This window comes from Rhyacophila brunnea, unplaced genomic scaffold (assembly GCF_057557595.1).
Source record: "Rhyacophila brunnea isolate RB1 unplaced genomic scaffold, BYU_Rbru_1.0 scaffold_2, whole genome shotgun sequence".
NCBI classification, from domain to species: Eukaryota; Metazoa; Arthropoda; class Insecta; order Trichoptera; family Rhyacophilidae; genus Rhyacophila; species Rhyacophila brunnea.
The window spans coordinates 1,987,644-2,006,901 of record NW_028232859.1 but is presented as its reverse complement, the minus strand read 5'-3'; the positions used below and the strand labels follow the sequence as shown (position 1 = coordinate 2,006,901).

General features: G+C 34.0%; 1 protein-coding gene across 1 annotated transcript in view; it reads left to right on the top strand.

Annotated features, from left to right (window-relative positions):
- LOC147071671 (carbohydrate sulfotransferase 5) overlaps window positions 1–10,609 on the top strand; it is a 49,032-nt gene extending 38,423 nt beyond the window's left edge. Inside the window, exons 2-4 of the mRNA XM_085947175.1 lie at window positions 3,625–3,804; window positions 6,157–6,373; window positions 9,993–10,609. Of these exons, the coding sequence (XP_085803301.1) occupies window positions 3,625–3,804; window positions 6,157–6,373; window positions 9,993–10,100 (505 nt within the window). The 3' untranslated portion in view covers window positions 10,101–10,609. The remainder of the gene's footprint in view (window positions 1–3,624; window positions 3,805–6,156; window positions 6,374–9,992) is intronic.
- Window positions 10,610–19,258: the final 8,649 nt, after the last annotated feature.

The following is a 19,258-nucleotide window of genomic DNA, read 5'->3' as shown; positions in this document are numbered from 1 at the left end:
GGTGGGAACTTTAACTTTGTTCTATTAGTAACAATAATAATATATTCATTGACATGTTTTATTTTTCAAGTGAATGGGTAACGTTTTTAGTCATCTTTACACGATTTAAGAATTAATACCCCCGTCGCCATCACGAGGCGAATTGACGTGTTCCCAACTCGACGTTCGCTCTCCGAATGCCAGCAAGTCCAAAATTTCATCGCGCCTATAGTTGCAAATTATTTGCCGTTTCACTGATGTATCGTCTTAAGCAAATTTACTGCAGCGTTTACGAGATTAATTTTAATTCGCAACTTAAAACGTTATCAACTATCAGCATTCGAATTGTGGCATTTTATTGTTGTTTGACTTTTAAGCCTAAATTATGACATTGTCAAATTTAAGACATTTATTCATTTATTATTGTGGTTTTACCGCATTAAATTTAACGTGAGCATAATTTACTATCTACTTCTATTTGCGATTCGCTTCCTTGTTGCGTTAAATGCGCAAATGAATAATAAAATTATTATGTTTTCAGACACTTCGTCATAATTATTATTATATGGTAGGTAGGTACCTACACGTAATGGAATTGATGTCATTTGGCAATATTTTGGAATTTTTGTGTTGGTGTTGCGAACAATGCAATTGTGACACTTTTCGATATTGCCAGTGGCAATGTCATGCGACCCAGTGTGTCGCGGATTTTTAAAGTAAAGAAAATAATATGTATCAAGGTCACTAAATTTGACGGTACCGTCAATCGCAAAAGTAACTAAATCGTACCACATTGGATCTTTATCGTGTCCTTATTCCTTCAATACCTTTAAGAAAAATTCGTTTTTCAGCTACACCTACATGCACAAAAAAAATTACATGTTGTTAGTTCCTACCTGCATAAGAACGACTTTAGTATGATACTGTGAGCGAAAGGACAAGGGAGATAAGTTGTAAAATTGACAGAATGAGTTGAGTGTACCTATGCCAAATTATCGAATCGACACCTCTCAATTACTTAACTAAATTCCACACAATTACAAACATACAAAATTGACGAAAGTAGAGTTTGTAATCAAGATTTCTCGAAAAAGTATGATGAAGGTTGATTCTCGATTCGCGACTTTTTTTACCAGAAATATATGATTGATTCGGAACTCCAGATTGAATTTGACTGACGATAGATATGAAGAACTAAACGATAAATAATACAGTTTGGTTTCGGACGGATTTCTTTCCAAGAGCTAAAAACCGTCATGACATACCTCAGGTTCTCGATAAACCAATAAACGAATCCGAATTCTTGAGGATCAAAGTATGTAGGTATATTCTTGCATTCGAGAATCGGAATAGTTGAGCTCACAAGAAAAGAAACACAAGCTCTAATCCAGGGGACACAAAATTAATGGAAACTGGCTAACCCTGCTGAGTGTGGTTTTAATAATGGACAACTTTGTATGTTTGAAATTTACTAATTTCCCATCGTTGATTTGACTCACCATTTTTCTCATTCGCAAAGGGCTTCATTGCTATTAATTCGGCATATTTAACTCATTAAAAATATACTTGTCTCTCTCTTGTATAAAGATTTTTCATATTGTGCTTTAGGTTATTATTTATTCAGTGAGGAACATGCTAATGCAGGGGGGGGCAAACTGCGGCCCGCCGGGTATTTTTTTGCGGCCCGCCATCATTAATTGCACTTCTGATTACGAATAACTTTTTTATAATTTTTTAAGAAATATTGACAATAGATTAAAATTTGAAGAATTTGTTGTTTCGTAAATGTGTTATCTCAGTAGGTACGTCTTCCTTGCGTCTCGTCTCACACTATGTAACCAATATTTTCGACGTTGAACTTCGTGACATATTTAAATACTTTTAACTTAAAGATTATGCAAGAAAAATGTTCGTTATTTTTGGATCAACCTATATATGTGAACAAACATTTTCGATCATGAACCTCAATAAAAATTCTTTACGATCAAATATCTCCGATGCCCATTTACAAGCAGTTTTGAGAATATCAACTACAAAATTAACACCTGAATTTAAAAAATGTTAAAAAAAAACAGTTTCGTTCTTCTAATTAATTTTTTTGTAATGTTTATTTTTCGTGATAATAAATAGTGTATATCTAAAAATGGTATTTTACTTGCGGCCCGCCACTCATTTTGAATTCTTGAATTTGGCCCTCCATCCAAAAAGTTTGCCCCCCCCCCTGTGCTAATGTATCAATTCACAGGTCTATTTAAGCAATTTGCTTGCTTAACTACTATTGTCCCAAACGAATTTAGTTGTGTCACATAATTCGATTGGTCCAGCACTTTACTCTGTTGATGTCAGCAGTGTTCATATGTATTACAATTAATTATAGCGTAGTTTATCGTTGTCAGAGCTATGAATAGAACCGGAATCGAACCGTGGAAACAAACCTTCGTAATTAATTTAAATAAAATATAAAACACTACCCAGTAGCCCAGTTATTATAATATTAGGGTTTTACGCGGGAGGAGGTAGATGACAACGTGAAGTGGGGACACTCCAATGATTAGGTATTCAAACTGTGAATGTGGCGTCGATGAAACTGCGGAATACCTGATTGCATGTTCGCTCGTTGCATCCATCTGCACCATCGATAATATGACGCCGCCATCATGGTGAAGAAGGCGTGGTTGGGAAGAGAGTTTAGGTATCTCTCGCCCAACATATGTACTAAGGGAGACTTTGCATATTATTATGCATAGTGATAGCGACTGCGACTAGTGTCCAGTGATAACATACTAAAAACCAATATGTTATGCTATACTTAGGCCGCCGTCTTGGAAAATCGACACTTGGACAAGATTTGATCAATGAAAATTCCATTTGGCTTTAATGTATTTCTGCGTTTCGCCGTTTCGGTGAAGTTTTCATACAAATTATAATATGTATACCTAACTTAAACAAAAATATTGGAAAAATAAATTAACTATAATATTTAGCAGACCTATTCTAACATATCACTTAACATCCAATAAGAGCTAATTGTGATTAATATATCACATTTATCATTTTACATATTCAGCGCATCCATTCTATACACAAGGCTGCTATCGGTGACTATCGAGGGTAGTTTATCATATTCATGTATTGGAGTATTATAATTGTTGCCACGGCCGCCGTCTTAATTTATAGTTCCCCGCGAGCTGTGAAATATCGAGTGGGTAGTAGCAGCTCGTAGTAACATAATATTCGTTTTACTGCAATTACATTTTGTGCTGCAATCGCAATCGCATGACAAAAAAACTGTAGGTTATCTTGATATGTCTGATGTGTCAATACAAAATTATTGGGTTCGGGTGCATCCGTCAGGACGAACATACCCGAATTTGTCTACCAACCTAAATTTTCGCCGTATTACGAATTTATCGACTATTGGGCATGCGCATGGAATGCCTTCCGTGTTAATTTGGACCAATGAAAATAACGGAAACGTGCTAAAGTTATAACTGTTAAGAATAGACCCACAGAAGTAGTTTTGTACTAAAATCCGACTAGGATATAATATTATACAGTTGTAGAAAATTATGAGTGTCATATTTTAATATGTTTTACCAGGATGTCATCAATACGGAAATATATAATGATATTTTTTTCTTGCAGAGAGGGCCCAAGAATCCTGCTTCTGGTGAGGGATCCGCGAGGGGCGCTGCAGTCCCGCCGCCACCGGGCGTGGTGCCCGGGAATGCCCGACTGCGACCGGCCCGCTCTGCTCTGCGCGGACATGGTCGCCGATTATGTGGCCGCTATCAGAATGGCAGCATTGCATCCAAAAAGATTTAGGTAACACACTGGTACCTACCTATAATTGTTTCCCTCAGAGGGGTATCATTACTAGCTATCATGTCTTGATATCATATCCGTTTTGGCTTAAGGAATCTATACCCGAACCACATAGAAATGTAGGCATAAGAAGACTGGATGCTTTCAAGTTGTGGATGATAACAATTCATTGGGGCATTGCCGACTCAAGTAGTAAGCCGATACATTCACAACGACTGGTCCACTTTTTCCGCCCCTCCCATTGTTGTCTAAGGATGACCTGTCATTGCCTGTCATTTTTCTATAGAGTGCTCATACTGACGCGTCTGTCGTGTTCACACAGGGAATGGTTTGATTTGAATAGATAAGTTACATGATAAATAATACACTATCATTAACACACCTTCTACAAATGTAATGCATAGATCAGTGCTACATATTTTTTGGAAATCGATATTACCACCGGTTTTTGTGTGAAGGACTAGTCTGACCTTGACAGCTGATGAATAACAGGAATGTATACTATTTATAATTTATTAATATATTTGATTTGAAATTCTTTTATAATTCAATTTGAAACGAGAAAGGGCGAATCAATATGTCAAGCAATCTGTATCTGATTTTGATAGCTGAACAGTGGACCACTCGTTGCTTGTGCAAAAAGATATGTTCAGGCTTTATTAATCCAAAGATGGCGCTGATTGGGGTCATCACCAATGAGGTTTTAAGAGGAGCTAATAAGCCAAGAGAACTTATAGATACCATTCAGTGACGGTCAGTGGTGGTAGGCTGGTCATGCGTCGCTTGGGGGCGGGAAATTATAGTAATAATATAAATATTACCACTGAGTGGATTTCGTAAAATTTGATAATATATAGGTATAAGTACATACTTACTACAAAAAAATAATTTTAAAAATGAGGTGAATAACAACTTATTCAGTGATGATCTTCTTTGGCAAGTTAGAAGTATAATTATTGTATTCACAAGCAAATATATCCCTCTCATGCACAGTCTCATCTCAAGTCAATATAATATCTATTGACGTGTAGGGAATCTCCCGAACACCCTATTGTTTATACTTACGCGCAGACATGCAGTAGACATAAAAAATATCTGCAATTTTATGCAGCATTACAAGGGTTTTTCCGCTCAGTATACCCACTTCCTGTTGCAGAAATTAATCTACATCCTTACATTGAGATAAACTTTAAATTAATATGGAATTATTTGATAATTTAACATTATCATAATTTTCAGGACTAAGTATTTTTTATCTATGATTTAAATAGAAGTGCATACACTTTTAGCTAAATTCACATAGATTTGATGCATACACATTTTCTGACAGTTCAAAGCATTCGGAGTCATTCATTGGCTGGTGTATTGGTAGTAAATGGTATGCAGCCAATCAGGTATCGACTGATTAGTATGGAGTGGTTTTCAGCCAATGAGATTTTATATCGGTTTGTCCTAACTAATGGCCGGCAATATACGATTCCCGTTTCTAAGAACGTCTCCATTAGCGCAGCACCATGTGGTTTTTCCATGTTTTGTAATTATTTTAGTGCATCCTAGAAATCTACCATTGTGACAGAGTCTTCTTTTCCCCTCCGGCTTCCCGAATGTCAGTTTATTTATCATGCGTGACTTATCCGTCTTATGCGCATTATCAAGTCATCTAAAGTTGCCCAATTTGATGGACTTTACGATGTAGAAAGTGTACCCATCGTTATCGTACCTCCATCTCAATTGTATCATTGATGGCTTCCAAGATACCGTGCAGCACACCCACACTGCCCAAACGAGTCCAACACACCAACCCGTAGGTCATTATTGGTCAGATCAGAATCTTGTTCATCTGAATTTTTGTTTGATGAGCGAGTATGCACCCATACTTTAGCTGATTTTGTAGACAAAAGTAGAATCCATTCGCTGCTTGCTATAACTCTCCATTTTATTTCCTCACCAATGATATTCTTGTTGGTTACCATTGAACCAAGGTAAACAACACACTCGAAGAGGTATTTGTTGATTTGGAGATCTTGGGGATTATTTACTTAGTTGATCAGAATGTAACATCCACTTGATGCTCATGCTTGGGAGCAAACATAAAATATAATTTACATTTTTTCATAGCACTTGGACATCACAATAATATGTTAAAGTAGTAGTATTCTTTTTTTTTTTTTTTTTTATAAATATGTTTCATAATAATTATGATGTGGATGTCTTAAATTTATAATTCATTTCATGGTTAAATAAATAAATTTTAATTTGAAAATCACTCATCGCGATTCAAAAATGATATTAGAAAAAGAAGGCAAAATTTAAATATTATGAAATGATAAATTTTTTGTGTAATTGTTTCAGGGTGTTGAGATATGAGGATCTATCCCTGGACCCTTACAAGACGGTATCGTCACTCCTCGAATTCTTCGGCCTGGACTTCCATCCGAAGGTTCGCGAGTTTCTAGACACGCACACCAAGTTGGACCTCGGCGGAGTCAGCTCAACGTTTCGAAATTCCAAGAGCGCACCGTTCCATTGGACGAAGGATCTGGACTTTGATGACGTGTGGGCCATTCAGGTTGGATATAACAGGCGATAATATAATCTGAGCTATCTCAGTAAGGAAATTGTATTCATTGTGAAAGCATATACGCTTTTTTGGGTGTAGTCAGTTAGTAGAGACATGCCACGAATTCCTTCATTGTTTTCCTATAAAAAAATATGTAGAGAGATTATAATATACGAGGTTAAATGAAATGAATATTCTTATACAAAGTAAAGCAATATAAACCTCGAGAGTAAGAATTCTACAGAGAAAGGATATTGTCCCTCTATATGCGTTTCGGTGAGTATTAATAGTATGATTAAATGACTTCGGATATCATTCATAGTAGTACCTCAACTATCTGAACTAATTATAATTAACATGACAGTATTGCAGATAACGATTTAATCGAATTGTCGAAACAATAATCATAAACATATTTTACATCCTGAATAGCTTTTATAAACATAATATGCAACTGATGACATAGTGCAAACTGGATAATGGAGATCTGCATATTTTAGAATCTACTTGCTATATCAAAGCATTATACCATCTTTGTTTTTCTCAGCTCAATCTCCTATACGGCACAGCTAACCATGTTTATAAATCAATCATTTTGTTAATAATAATCGATATTTATTTTATTTTTACCCAAAAAGATAATGTTTAAGGGGGGACATGCTCGTCGAAGGTCAAAATTGAGTTTTTATTGTATTTTCAAACCATTATCCTGGACACTCCTTAAACGTTGTAGATAATCTATTTATATAATTTTGAAGCCTTATTATCCTTTATAGTTATTTTAAACATTTGATGACTGCATAAAGTATTTTTGTTACATAAAATAGTATTCTTTGAAACCTCTCGCTCTAATGTTTTAGAATATAGTCATATTTCGGTACATAACTGTGCAGTGGTGTTAAGATTTTTTACATTTATTAATTTTTAAACGCATTTATAAAACCATTAGTATAATTTATTACGAGATAATTTTTGTAAAATATTCACGATAAAAAATTATATTGATAATCTCTGTGATCCCAAATTTGACAAGAATTAGGCATTTTATTATTCAAAAAATCGGCAAGATTAACACATTTGAAGATGATTCTAAAGATTTTTATTATAAGCTATGTCCTTGACCATTCAAGTGTGATAAACATCTTATGAATAATGATTGCTTTATAATAATTATTGACCTAAGAATAAGGTAGTGTTTTTTTGAAATACGCCATTTCTTTTGGCATTCCCCAGTGGTTAAGCTACAACATACGGCCGTAACCATAAATTGACAAACTATAATTAAAGTAGGGAGTAAAATTATGTTAACGCGCGTTTTTGAACATGTACCTAACCGAATTTTTTTTATTTTTTTTTTAAACGATACATGTTCAAACACGCGCGTCAATATCATTTTACTCCCTACTTCAATTATAGTTTGTCAATTTATGGCTACGGCCGTATGTTGTAGCTTAACCACTGGGGAATGACAAAAAAAATGGCGTATTTCAAAAAAACACTACCTTATTCTTAGGTCAATAATTATTATAAAGCAATCATTATTCATAAGATTTTTATCACACTTGAATGGTCAAAGACATAGCTTATAATAAATATCTTTAGAATCATCTTCAAATGTGTTAATCTTGCCGATTTTTTGAATAATAAAATGCCTAATTCTTGTCAAATTTGGGATCACAGAGATTATCAATATAATTTTTTATCGTGAATATTTTACAAAAATTATCTCGTAATAAATTATACTAATGGTTTTGTTAATGCGTTTAAAAATTAATAAATGTAAAAAATCTTAACACCACTGCACAGTTATGTACCGAAATATGACTATATTCTAAAACATTAGAGCGAGAGGTTTCAAAGAATACTATTTTATGTAACAAAAATACTTTATGCAGTCATCAAATGTTTAAAATAACTATAAAGGATAATAAGGCTTCAAAATTATATAAATAGATTATCTACAACGTTTAAGGAGTGTCCAGGATAATGGTTTGAAAATACAATAAAAACTCAATTTTGACCTTCGACGAGCATGTCCCCCCTTAAGCAAAACACACTGCTGCACTACAGGTAACCCTCATTCGTCGTGACCCTGGCGAGTGCGAATTCGTTATATTCGATTTTTCGATTGGTCGATTTTTAATAATATTTTTTCTGTCCCGCACTTATTTTGACATTTGCCACCTGTTAGGAATCATCATAATGATTATAATCACGCGCATATGATCAGATTACTTGACAGTTACACAAGGGAATAAGTAGGGAAACTAACTAATTAGTGAAGCTAACTTAATGTCCAACTCGAAAAGGATCCCCATTCCTGCTCTAACTCAGTGTTCTTCAACTGGTGGTCCACAAGAATTTATTGCCGGTCCGCGAAAGCTTTCACTATGCTTTCAACCGCAGTGGCGCACTTAGGATTTAATTTTGGGGGAGCCCAAGGAGGAGAATGTAAATTAGTCTCATAGGCTCTTTTTCTTCTTCACAGCCTAATATCTCGTTTATCGGTCTTTTGTCTATTGCACTCGGTGTACCTCCCTCGGGGTAGGCTATTTGGCGGGCCCCCTACCTACCGCTAAGATTAAAGGCAGTGTGAAACACTAAATTAACGTTTTTCAAATTGTGTTTTAGTTCAAATTAAGGGTACTTATACAGTGAATTATTGGCGATTTTTAATACATCTACTTTAATAATAAAGCTGTCGAGTATCGACACATAATAATCAAAAAATATATTGCACAATTATATCATTGAAAATGTTCATGGCCATGAGGTATAATAGCGCCGCAGACGACTTTTTTACTATTAAAGCTGATGATGCTTAAAGATAATGTGTGTTTATCTCACTTATCTGGTCAACCCGACACGAATTCAAGTGGACACGGAGAATTTTTTGACAGTTCCATTAGGGATTGAGTTTCTAAAAAAACCCGACATTAGTGTTTCGAAATTTTTGTGTTGGAAATTAAAATCTAAGAAATTTTTCTAAAAAGGGTGCTGGAGAATTTTTGCCGTGTTTTTATTTGTCTAAGCCCAAAGGTATAGTTTATTGGCTTTCAATTTCAATGTTTACAATTCTGATAATTTTCATGTTTGGGGGGTGCCAGGGCCCCTTGCCCTCCCCCCTGGGTACGCCACTGTTCAACCAACTATACTGCAAAACGCTTCGAGGAATTTCCACTTGATGAAATGCTGACCGCTGAATCAGCGTTGCCATGTCTACTGAAAATTCAATAATCTAGTGATATCTTTGCCAATAATATTGAATTTTTGATTTTTTTTTGAAATTTGTAGGTTAACTTATGATTACCACGTATATCAAATTTGCTTAAAAAGAAGCAGCAGCAGATGTCGCACTCACCAAAAATTGTAATTTTAACATAAGATTAATTAACACATTAAATTCTATCTACATTCGTTTTTATTTCTGGCTGATACCAGAATATTTCTATTATGTTCGCTAGGCGTATCTTTCCTAACTCATATCTTTCTCACTAAGCGTTTCCAAAAACCCTCTGTCGTACTCATAGAGTAGATTTTTCCAGACCTCGATCTAAACAACTCTAAACCAGTAAAATTCCACGGTGAAAGTTTAGTGTTTGAACATTTTCCATTGTGTAATTTCCAGAATGAATGCACTGAAGCCATGTCCCACTGGGGCTACAAGCCGGCCCACAACAGGTCACACCTGCTGAACAAGGAGTTCAACCCCCTCGGAGAATACAGCATCGCGTGATAACCCGCCCCTGACCTTCAATACACCCGCGGTCACACTGTCCCCGCGTGTGGAAACACCGTCAACGGGTGCGGACTTCTCCGTCTCATGTGACACGTTATGTATACATCAGTGCGACTGCCGCTAAGATGGGCTGTGTTTTTGTTTGGATGGCCACACTTTGTGAGAGTGGCTGTGAACTGTATCATAATATAGAAGGACAAATATAATTGAATTGGAGAGGGCACCCAAATTGATGGCTGGTGCTATATGTATTTGGGATTTTTTTTTGTATATTATGTTTTATTATTTAGTACATCTTCATTTTATTATGTGAATATTGTTGTGATAAAAGTAGTTGTGTTATTCTTTAGTCCTGCTCTACAAATTACGTCGCGTTGCTTACGATTTTTATGTAGAGCTGGTTTTTTTATTTATTCTCAGTCAATTTTGAGATTATTCTTGCAGTCTTGTTATGCCAAACATGACATCAAATTCCAAATACAACAATCTGTTTTATGCAGTATTTGAAAAAATTAAGACGTTAAAACGATATTTATTATACATTCAAAAAATATCCGACCTTTAACCGGGAAAAATATACCTACTTACTCACGTTGGGGTCTGAAACTATAATCACCTTAAAATAGATTCCTTGGGATTGTACATACTTCTCTCAGTGGTCCATCTAAAGTGGGAAGCATTTATAGAATGCCTCTCAGGAATAGAGCATGGCTTGGCCTTCATATTCCACATAATATTTTCTCTTTCAGCAACATTTTATAGAGAGTATGGAGACTTGCAGAAACGGATTTACATCTGTTCTACATTGGCAACTTTGGAGCGAATTTCTCAGACGCCCTCCGCAAGGGCAAATTTTTGCTCAAGATAGAATATACTGAGTCACCGCTTACCTCCACCACGTCCACAAGTTTTCGGACAGTGAACAATGGTCCAACATAACCAAAGTCCGCAGATAGTCATTAACCTCACTATTTCGGCTTATGGAATGCTTACCGGAGTAGTTCTCCACTGAGTGATCCAATGGCATCGTCATCAAAAGCCTGCTGAATCTTCTGAATGGTTTCTGATAAAATTTCGCCGAGCTTGATGCAAAATTTTATACAATACTGCTTCTCAAGTCATTCTGTGATTTCGCCTGAAATGAAATTCGGACGACAGACGCATAGTATATTTCCGCAGTTATAGGCTAACGACTCACGCTCTCTGCGCGTGGGAAGAATTCACACATGCGCATGACGATACCCTCCATCTCCCCAACGTAGGAGACCTCTCATCAAGACCGTTTGCTTCCACGGAAAAACTAACGGTCGGATACTTTTTGAACAGCTTTTGTATGTTACTTTTTTACAATATATTGAATACAACCACTATTCATATAAATATATGCAGTTCTATGTTAAAGGTTTACGCCTGAAATTAATTATTCAATATAAAAATAACCGAAGCGTCAATCTAAACAATTTTCCGATGACGTAAATCTCAATTAACACCTTTGTACAAATAATTATTTTCAATCGGCGATTGAATTGTTTTACGAATCGTATGACAGCGACATGATCTGGAAATAGATTTGTCGCATGACTGACAGACAGATGGCCTGTTTATTTTTAATTTTAGAACAATATCAAATTTTAACAGTTCTGTGATGTTTATGTTACAAAGTGTCATAATATTTATTGTGGTTTAAAATTATATTTTATGAGATTGTTACTTGCGGCTATGAAATCAGTTTTGATTTCCTGCAGGCCATATATCTCAGTGATGCTCTCTTGTGTATCATAATATAATTAAAAACAATTCTCTATGGAATGATCAAAATAAGTACTAACATTATATCGGGACAGGAAATATATAAACGACTAATGACGCAGCCATACTATACTGACGTGTCGTGTCATGATGCATCAGAAGCACACTATTCTGACGCCAGTATTATTCAAAATGTAGGCTTCTGATGTGCTTCTGATGCATCACGATACGACACTTCAGTCTAGTATGAATCCAGCGTAATTCCTATTTTTCAGATCAATTCTTGCGAATCAATAATTTTTTCCAATTAGAATTACAGTACTCTCTCAGTAATCCGCCACCCCGAAAACCAGATGAGTGCCCAATTAGTGAAAGCGGCGGATTATAGTGCATAGTACATACAAAGTATGGTAAAAATTAAAACAGGTATTTCGTAAAAATAGTTTTTTTTGAGAAATTTGTACTAGCAAATTATAGTTTTATTTCTAATCAAAATCAAGTATTTACTAAATTATACATATTTATAAACTATATGTATAAAATATGTATTAAACTACATATTAAACAGTAAATCACTTGACACAACAAGTTGTTCAGTGACGCAGATATTCTTGAATGGCTTAGGATTCCTGACTTTCCCTATGACCAAAAGCTTCAGTTTGTGTTGGAGCACGGCATAATTGTGATGCTGTCTTTGGGCATTTTTCTCCCTGGTACATTACTTTCTTCGCGATGAACGTACGTAAGTTTCCAGAATAAACCCGTCTCATCTGCGTTGTGTACTTGTACTACTGACTTTGACAATCGAATACTGGCGAATTATAGAGCTTGATTTTGTGCTTTCAACTAGAAAAAAAACGGCGTATTATATGCAGTAGTTGTCGGATAATCGAGCGGCGGATTATTGAGAGTGTACTGTATTGTGTCAATGTCAATCAAAATAAAACCAACACAGAAAATCAAGCAACGAAAAATGTCTGTTATATTTTTATTATTTAATTTTTTTTTTTTATTTATTTATTACTTAAATGTTAATTATCCTTTTTTTACATTAGATAGAATTTTCTTTTTTATGAAATTTTATAGTATTAGGTGATCACAATGAAAGACATTTTTAAAAGGTAAATTGAGTACCCTATTTACAGGAAAAACATTGAAAAACAAGTATGTTTGATGTTATCATGAATTTCTGGTGTATGATAGTCGAAATGTTTAATTAAATTGTAATACAAGGCAACATTACGCATGTTAAATATTAAAAAAAATGTATTTTTTTTTTAAATACATTAGAATAAAACGGATGATTGAAAATCCCTTTACGTTAATTAACACAGACATGTGTGAACCTTTATTTATCTTAGCCATGTTTTCGACAACGATATGTTTCTTTTTATTGCAATATTGTAAGGTATTTGTTTTATATACAGAACTCTCTTGACCTGTTGTTATTTCAGCGATCAAATTAATTGAATCAACCAATCGATCAAATATACATGTTTAATTAATATTGTTGTGAATTTTGTGTCCGTACCATGGATATTCGAGTATTGCGATGTTATTCTTAAAATACTACTTGTAAAATGGCAACATTTTTGAGTGTGAGTTTATTTTAATGTTGTGTAAATATATTATGTTTAATGTACCGCGAAGAAGTCATAATTATTATTCCTGAATATGGAAATAACACATAAGTCACATTTCATTCGTGACTGTATTTACTATATTTTTTTTTTTATTTGAATGTCAACAAATTATGATTTTAATTTATTTTTATTATAATTTATTGTAAATTTATTTTTGTACATATTTAGTGATAGTAGTATTTCTTTGCTTTTCGAACAAAAATGGCAGTTTTAAAAGTTAGTGAATAATCAGATATTATTTTAAAATATCAGTTCTTTGATTGATTCCACCGATTAAATGTGGACAAACTATATTACGATAGAACAAGACTTATGGTATGGTTGGTTTCTTGTATAATATGTGGGAAATATGGTGTTATATCTATTTTCTTATGTATCGATGATTATCAAGTATAGCCTAGCCATTGAATTAACGTTTCATGTGAACAATGGTTAATTTAAAAAATAATGAGATTTGTAGAGTTAAAAAAATTCTTATTATTTAGTAATAAACTCAATGGCCACAAATTCAACGCAACCAAAATTTGTCAATTTTATATAACAGTAAACAAGTGTTTCTTAATGTATATGCACACAGAGCCACCTCAACATTTTCCAGTCTGAAAAATTGTTCATTGCATGGCATGTTTTTGGCATTTGATTGTCGTTCAACTCGGTCACTGGTGCACTTGTATTTGTTCAACCGTCAGTTTGTTGGGTAAAAGTGTTTAAAGATCATCACTGCGAAATGGTTAACACTGAATTTGAAAAACTTTTCGATTGGCAAAATTTAGTGTTTCATTAAACTCAATGGATTTCCGTCCAATGTATGCGGAATGCAACAAACATATTGTGCAAAAGTGCAATCTGATAGCAAGCGCATTCATCTGTTGCATCACACTCTTTTATGCAAAGTTGCAAGAGAATCAGGGTTCACAATGAGCAGCCGAAATGCAATTTCATAAACCCTGCGACACATTGAGATCAATTATTCAAAAATGACTTAATGTGGTCTGATCCTTATCTGTATAAATTCTTTCATACAAATTTTACTTTGATTTGTGTTAAGTTTTTTATATAAAATTAAAAGTCTCTCTAGTCTTCTAAATGTCTGTGATGATGTTTCAGGAATTTAACAGATGACAATCTAATTATGGAATGTTGGGAGCTGTGTTCTAGGTCGGTATCAATTAAATGATTGGAGTTTTCAGTTGATGTTGCGTTGATTCTCTATGTGCAGATGGCCTCTTCAGTGGCGCACCCAGGATTTAATGTTGGGGGGAGCCCAAGGAGGAAAATGTAAATTAGGCTTTTTTTCTTCATATAATTATTTTTACATATTTTCACAATACACGGCGGCATATTTGTAGAGTTTCTTCTAGTTTTTATTAAATTGGAGGCATAGTGGCGGTAACCGTTGAGCGTGTCATCAGCGACTGGTGGATTGGAAGTGACTAACAGCGACCATGCTGGACATGTGCGCCAAGTATGCCAAAACATTACTCAAATAATATCGGCTGTGCTATCCGCTTGGTCTAGAGAGCTACAATAGTTATGCCGAATTCTGAATGCTGACTATAGTGGGTGTAGTCGTTCTTTTCGCCGAATGTTTATCGTCGATTTTTGGTTTTTTAATATTGAGGTTCCAAAATATTAATTGAAAATAGACAAAAAAATTGCTTATTCTTTAATTATTGCATTTAACTTATACACAAACCTACTCAACACAACACAGCCTAATTTCTCGTTTATCGGTCTTTTGTCTATTGCACTCGGTGTACCTACACCATGGCCCCCACATCCTGAAACGGGACCTCAGGCTAGGATATTTGGTGGTTCCCCTACCTACCGCTAAGATTAAAGGCAGTGTGAAACACTACATTAACGTTTTTCAAATTGTGTTTTAGTTCAAATTAAAGGTTCTTATACAGTGAATTATTAGTGATTTTTAATACATCTACTTTAATAATGGAGCTGTCAAGTATCGACACATAATAATCAGAAAATATATTGCACAATTATTAATTTAAAATGTTCATGGTCATGAAGTATAATAGCGCCAGGCGACTTTTTTTTACTATTAAAGCTAATTTATGATGTGTGTTTATCTCACTTATCTGGTCAACCCGACACGCCGGGCCCCCCACAGCCTGGGTCCCCATGCTATAGCTCTGTCAGCCCTCCCAAGCTATGACCTACACCACTCCGGAATTCACGTGGACACCGAGAATTTTTTGACAGTTCCATAAGGGATTGGGTTTCTAAAAAAATCCGACATTAGTTTTTCGAAATTTTTGTGTTGGAAATTAAAATCTAAGAAATTTTTCTAAAAGAAGGAGAATATTAGAAATCATTTTTTTGCTGTGTTTTTATTTGTCTAAGCCTAGGGTATAGTTAATTGGCTTTCAATTTCAATGTTTAAAGTCATTCTGATAATTTTTATGTTTGGGGAGTGCCAGGGCCCCTTGCCCCCCCCCCCCTGGGTGCGCCACTGGGCCTCTTTATGGTTTTTTCAATCAAGGACTTTTTAAATTTCTTTGACTCAGTGGAATATTTATAATTACTGTGTACAGATCTCCAATGATTATCATTTATATGTATAGAAAAAAATATGCGAAATTGGTTAATGTGTATTTTTTTATAAACATTAATGACCAAGTGACATTTGAGATTGATTGTTGGATGGATAGTAATATTAAAATGTTTAAAACATTTATGTAATTAGACTAATGAATGAAAATAAGGTGATTGTAACCAAATGTTACATCAATCTGGACATATGAATAGATATTTTATTGCAGCTGTAACCAGGCACGCATCTTAAACGAATGAGCTCTCTTACACTTATTGGTAGATTGTCATCCACCTGCCAATTATGTCGCTTTTTATGAATAAAAAAAAAGAAGCAAAATGTCCAATACTCCAATCATATTGAGATAGCATATTGAACATACACAACTTGAAAACACCTCAGATGCGCACCCACTAGAAAAAATCGTATTTGAAAAAAAATACGAAACTCGACGGGATTTGAACCCATATAACAATTGGTGTCGCGCCAATCTGTGCATTAACCTATTATGCTAAGAGCCTCCTATCTAATGGCGACAATTTAAACCAGTAGGTCATATATGAAATGCTTATCAAATTGCGTTATGTTGACTATCGGTTTATGTATAATCAAGGAATATTTTAATTACCTTAATTACTAACTGACGCCCGGCTCTCGCCAAATATTTTTAGTTATAACGTCTACCTGAACTTGCTAACAATTTTTAATAAACCATTTTTTATATTCATTGAATAATTCACAAGATTTTTAGAATGTAACATTCCATATATTGAACATACATAACTTGAAAACCCTCAGATATATACCCACTAGAAAAAATTGTATCTGAAAAAAATACAAAACTCGACGGGATTGGAACTCGTATAACTATTCGTCTCGCTCCAATCTGTGCATTAACCAATTATGCTACGAGCCTCCTATCTAATGAAGACAATTTATACTATACATGATAATTAACAGGATATATTAAAAAAACTATGACAAAATTGTCACATCGGAGGTTTTAACAAATCAATCCGGATATATTGAATTCCATAGATTAGTTTTTTTAATCGATATCTATTTTGGTTGTCAGTGGTTTGTGAGAACCAAAGTAAAAAAATCTTGTGGAACCTAATGGTAATTAATATTATGTATACTATTGTGACTCTAAATATTATTATTGTCATACGAAATTCATTTAGCAAAAAATTTAATGGTTAATTATTATACAGTAGGTATACTGTATCATTTTCGTGTGGTCTTTTGACACCTAAAACAAACCAAATCCTAACAACCTACTGTAACTCAAAAATAAGTGGGTTGTGTTAGGTTTTGGTTTGTCTTAGGCCTCAATACAAACTAGTGGTTTCAGACAATTTTTGATCTTTTTTCCTGCTAGAAAAGACACGGTATACCAATAGTATATTGTACGTTTTACTTGTTTTCAAGTGGTCTATCTTACTAAACAAATCTGCTTTCTGGTGAATTTGAGCTGCGGCACCATCGGAGAAGGAATCTGTTCTGTTTTCATTGTGTTCTTGCGGTATATGGAAAAGATCAATTCTATGAGCAATCTGTCCTGTTCGTGCACTGCCTCAAGACTCGTTTCGCTGGCCATATTTTATAAGACAGGTGCGCGCTATCGGTATACTTACACGGATAAATCATAGATGTCCTAATAATGTAATATAAAATTTGCAAAATAAAACCTATTTTTTGTAGTGAAACATGAAATGTAATAATTGAATGACAGTTTTCATTTACTGTAAAATAAAATAATCTATTTGAAAATGTTATTTATGTTTTTTTATACTTTTTCAATTTCCCATTTGAATGAAAATTTTTTATAAGCCGACAGTAAAGTAAGATGTGTCAATATATTAATACATACACGGGCATTTTGGCAATATGTCCTATCTACATAAATAACCAACTTTACGGAAGCGTCAAGAACTGAACAAAGCATTCATTTTTAATTAAGAAGAACAGGTTTTTTATCAGCTGCATTGAGTTTATGTAATTATTGTAGTTTAAATATTATTCAATCTTAACTGTTTAAAAAATTATGCTGAGTGGTCTGATAAGTGATAACACAAATTGCTTTCTTAGTACATGGATCAGATTTTTTGAACACTTATGTCCAATTTCAATAACTTCGTGACATCAATCCATGTAAATGTAAAACATAAATTTCAATAGAAATGTCAAATATGACATATTTCCAGGATGCCGTGGATTCACATTTTTATCACATTTCATTCTTGGATATGTATTAAAAAATAATTATCTCTTTTCGATCAACTATTCTAGAAAGTTCCCTAAATCAACATGGCATTTTAACCTTATTATGACCTTGAAAAAAAGGTACCTAGGTAAAAAAATGTCATTAATCATAAATAGTATCTCATTATGTTCAACCAGGTTTTCACAGGTCTGTGTTACAGAGATATTGTCATGTTGTTTTTGGAGATATCATCTCACCTTTGGTAATAAATCCTGTAATGGATTCAAATCATCTTGGATGATACTCTTAACGGCCCACGTGCTCGTCGTAGGTCAAAATTGAGTTTTTATTGTATTTTCAAACCATGATCCTGGACACTCCTTAAACGTTGTAGATAATCTATTTATATAATTTTGAAGCCTTATTATCCTTTATAGTTATTTTAAACATTTGATGACTGCATAAAGTATTTTTGTTACATAAAATAGTATTCTTTTAAACCTCTCGCTCTAATGTTTTAGAATATAGTCATATTTCGGTACATAACTGTGCAGTGGTGTTAAGATTTTTTACGTTTATTAATTTTTAAACGCATTTATGAAACCATTAGTATAATTTATTCTGAGATAATTTTTGTAAAATATTCACGATAAAAAAATATATTGATAATCTCTGTGATCCCAAATTTGACAAGAATTAGGCATTTAATTTTTTAAAAAATCGGCAAGATTAACAGATTTGAAGATGATTCTAAAGATACTTATTATAAGCTATGCCTTTGACCATTCAAGTGTGATAAACATCTTATGAATAATGATTGCTTTATAATAATTATTGACCTAAGAATAAGGTAGTGTTTTTTTGAAATACGCCATTTCTTTTGTCATTCCCCAGTGGTTAAGCTACAACATACGGCCGTAGCCATAAATTGACAAACTATAATTAAAAAAGGGAGTAAAATGACATTGACGCGCGTATTTGAACATGTACCGTTTAAAAAAAATTA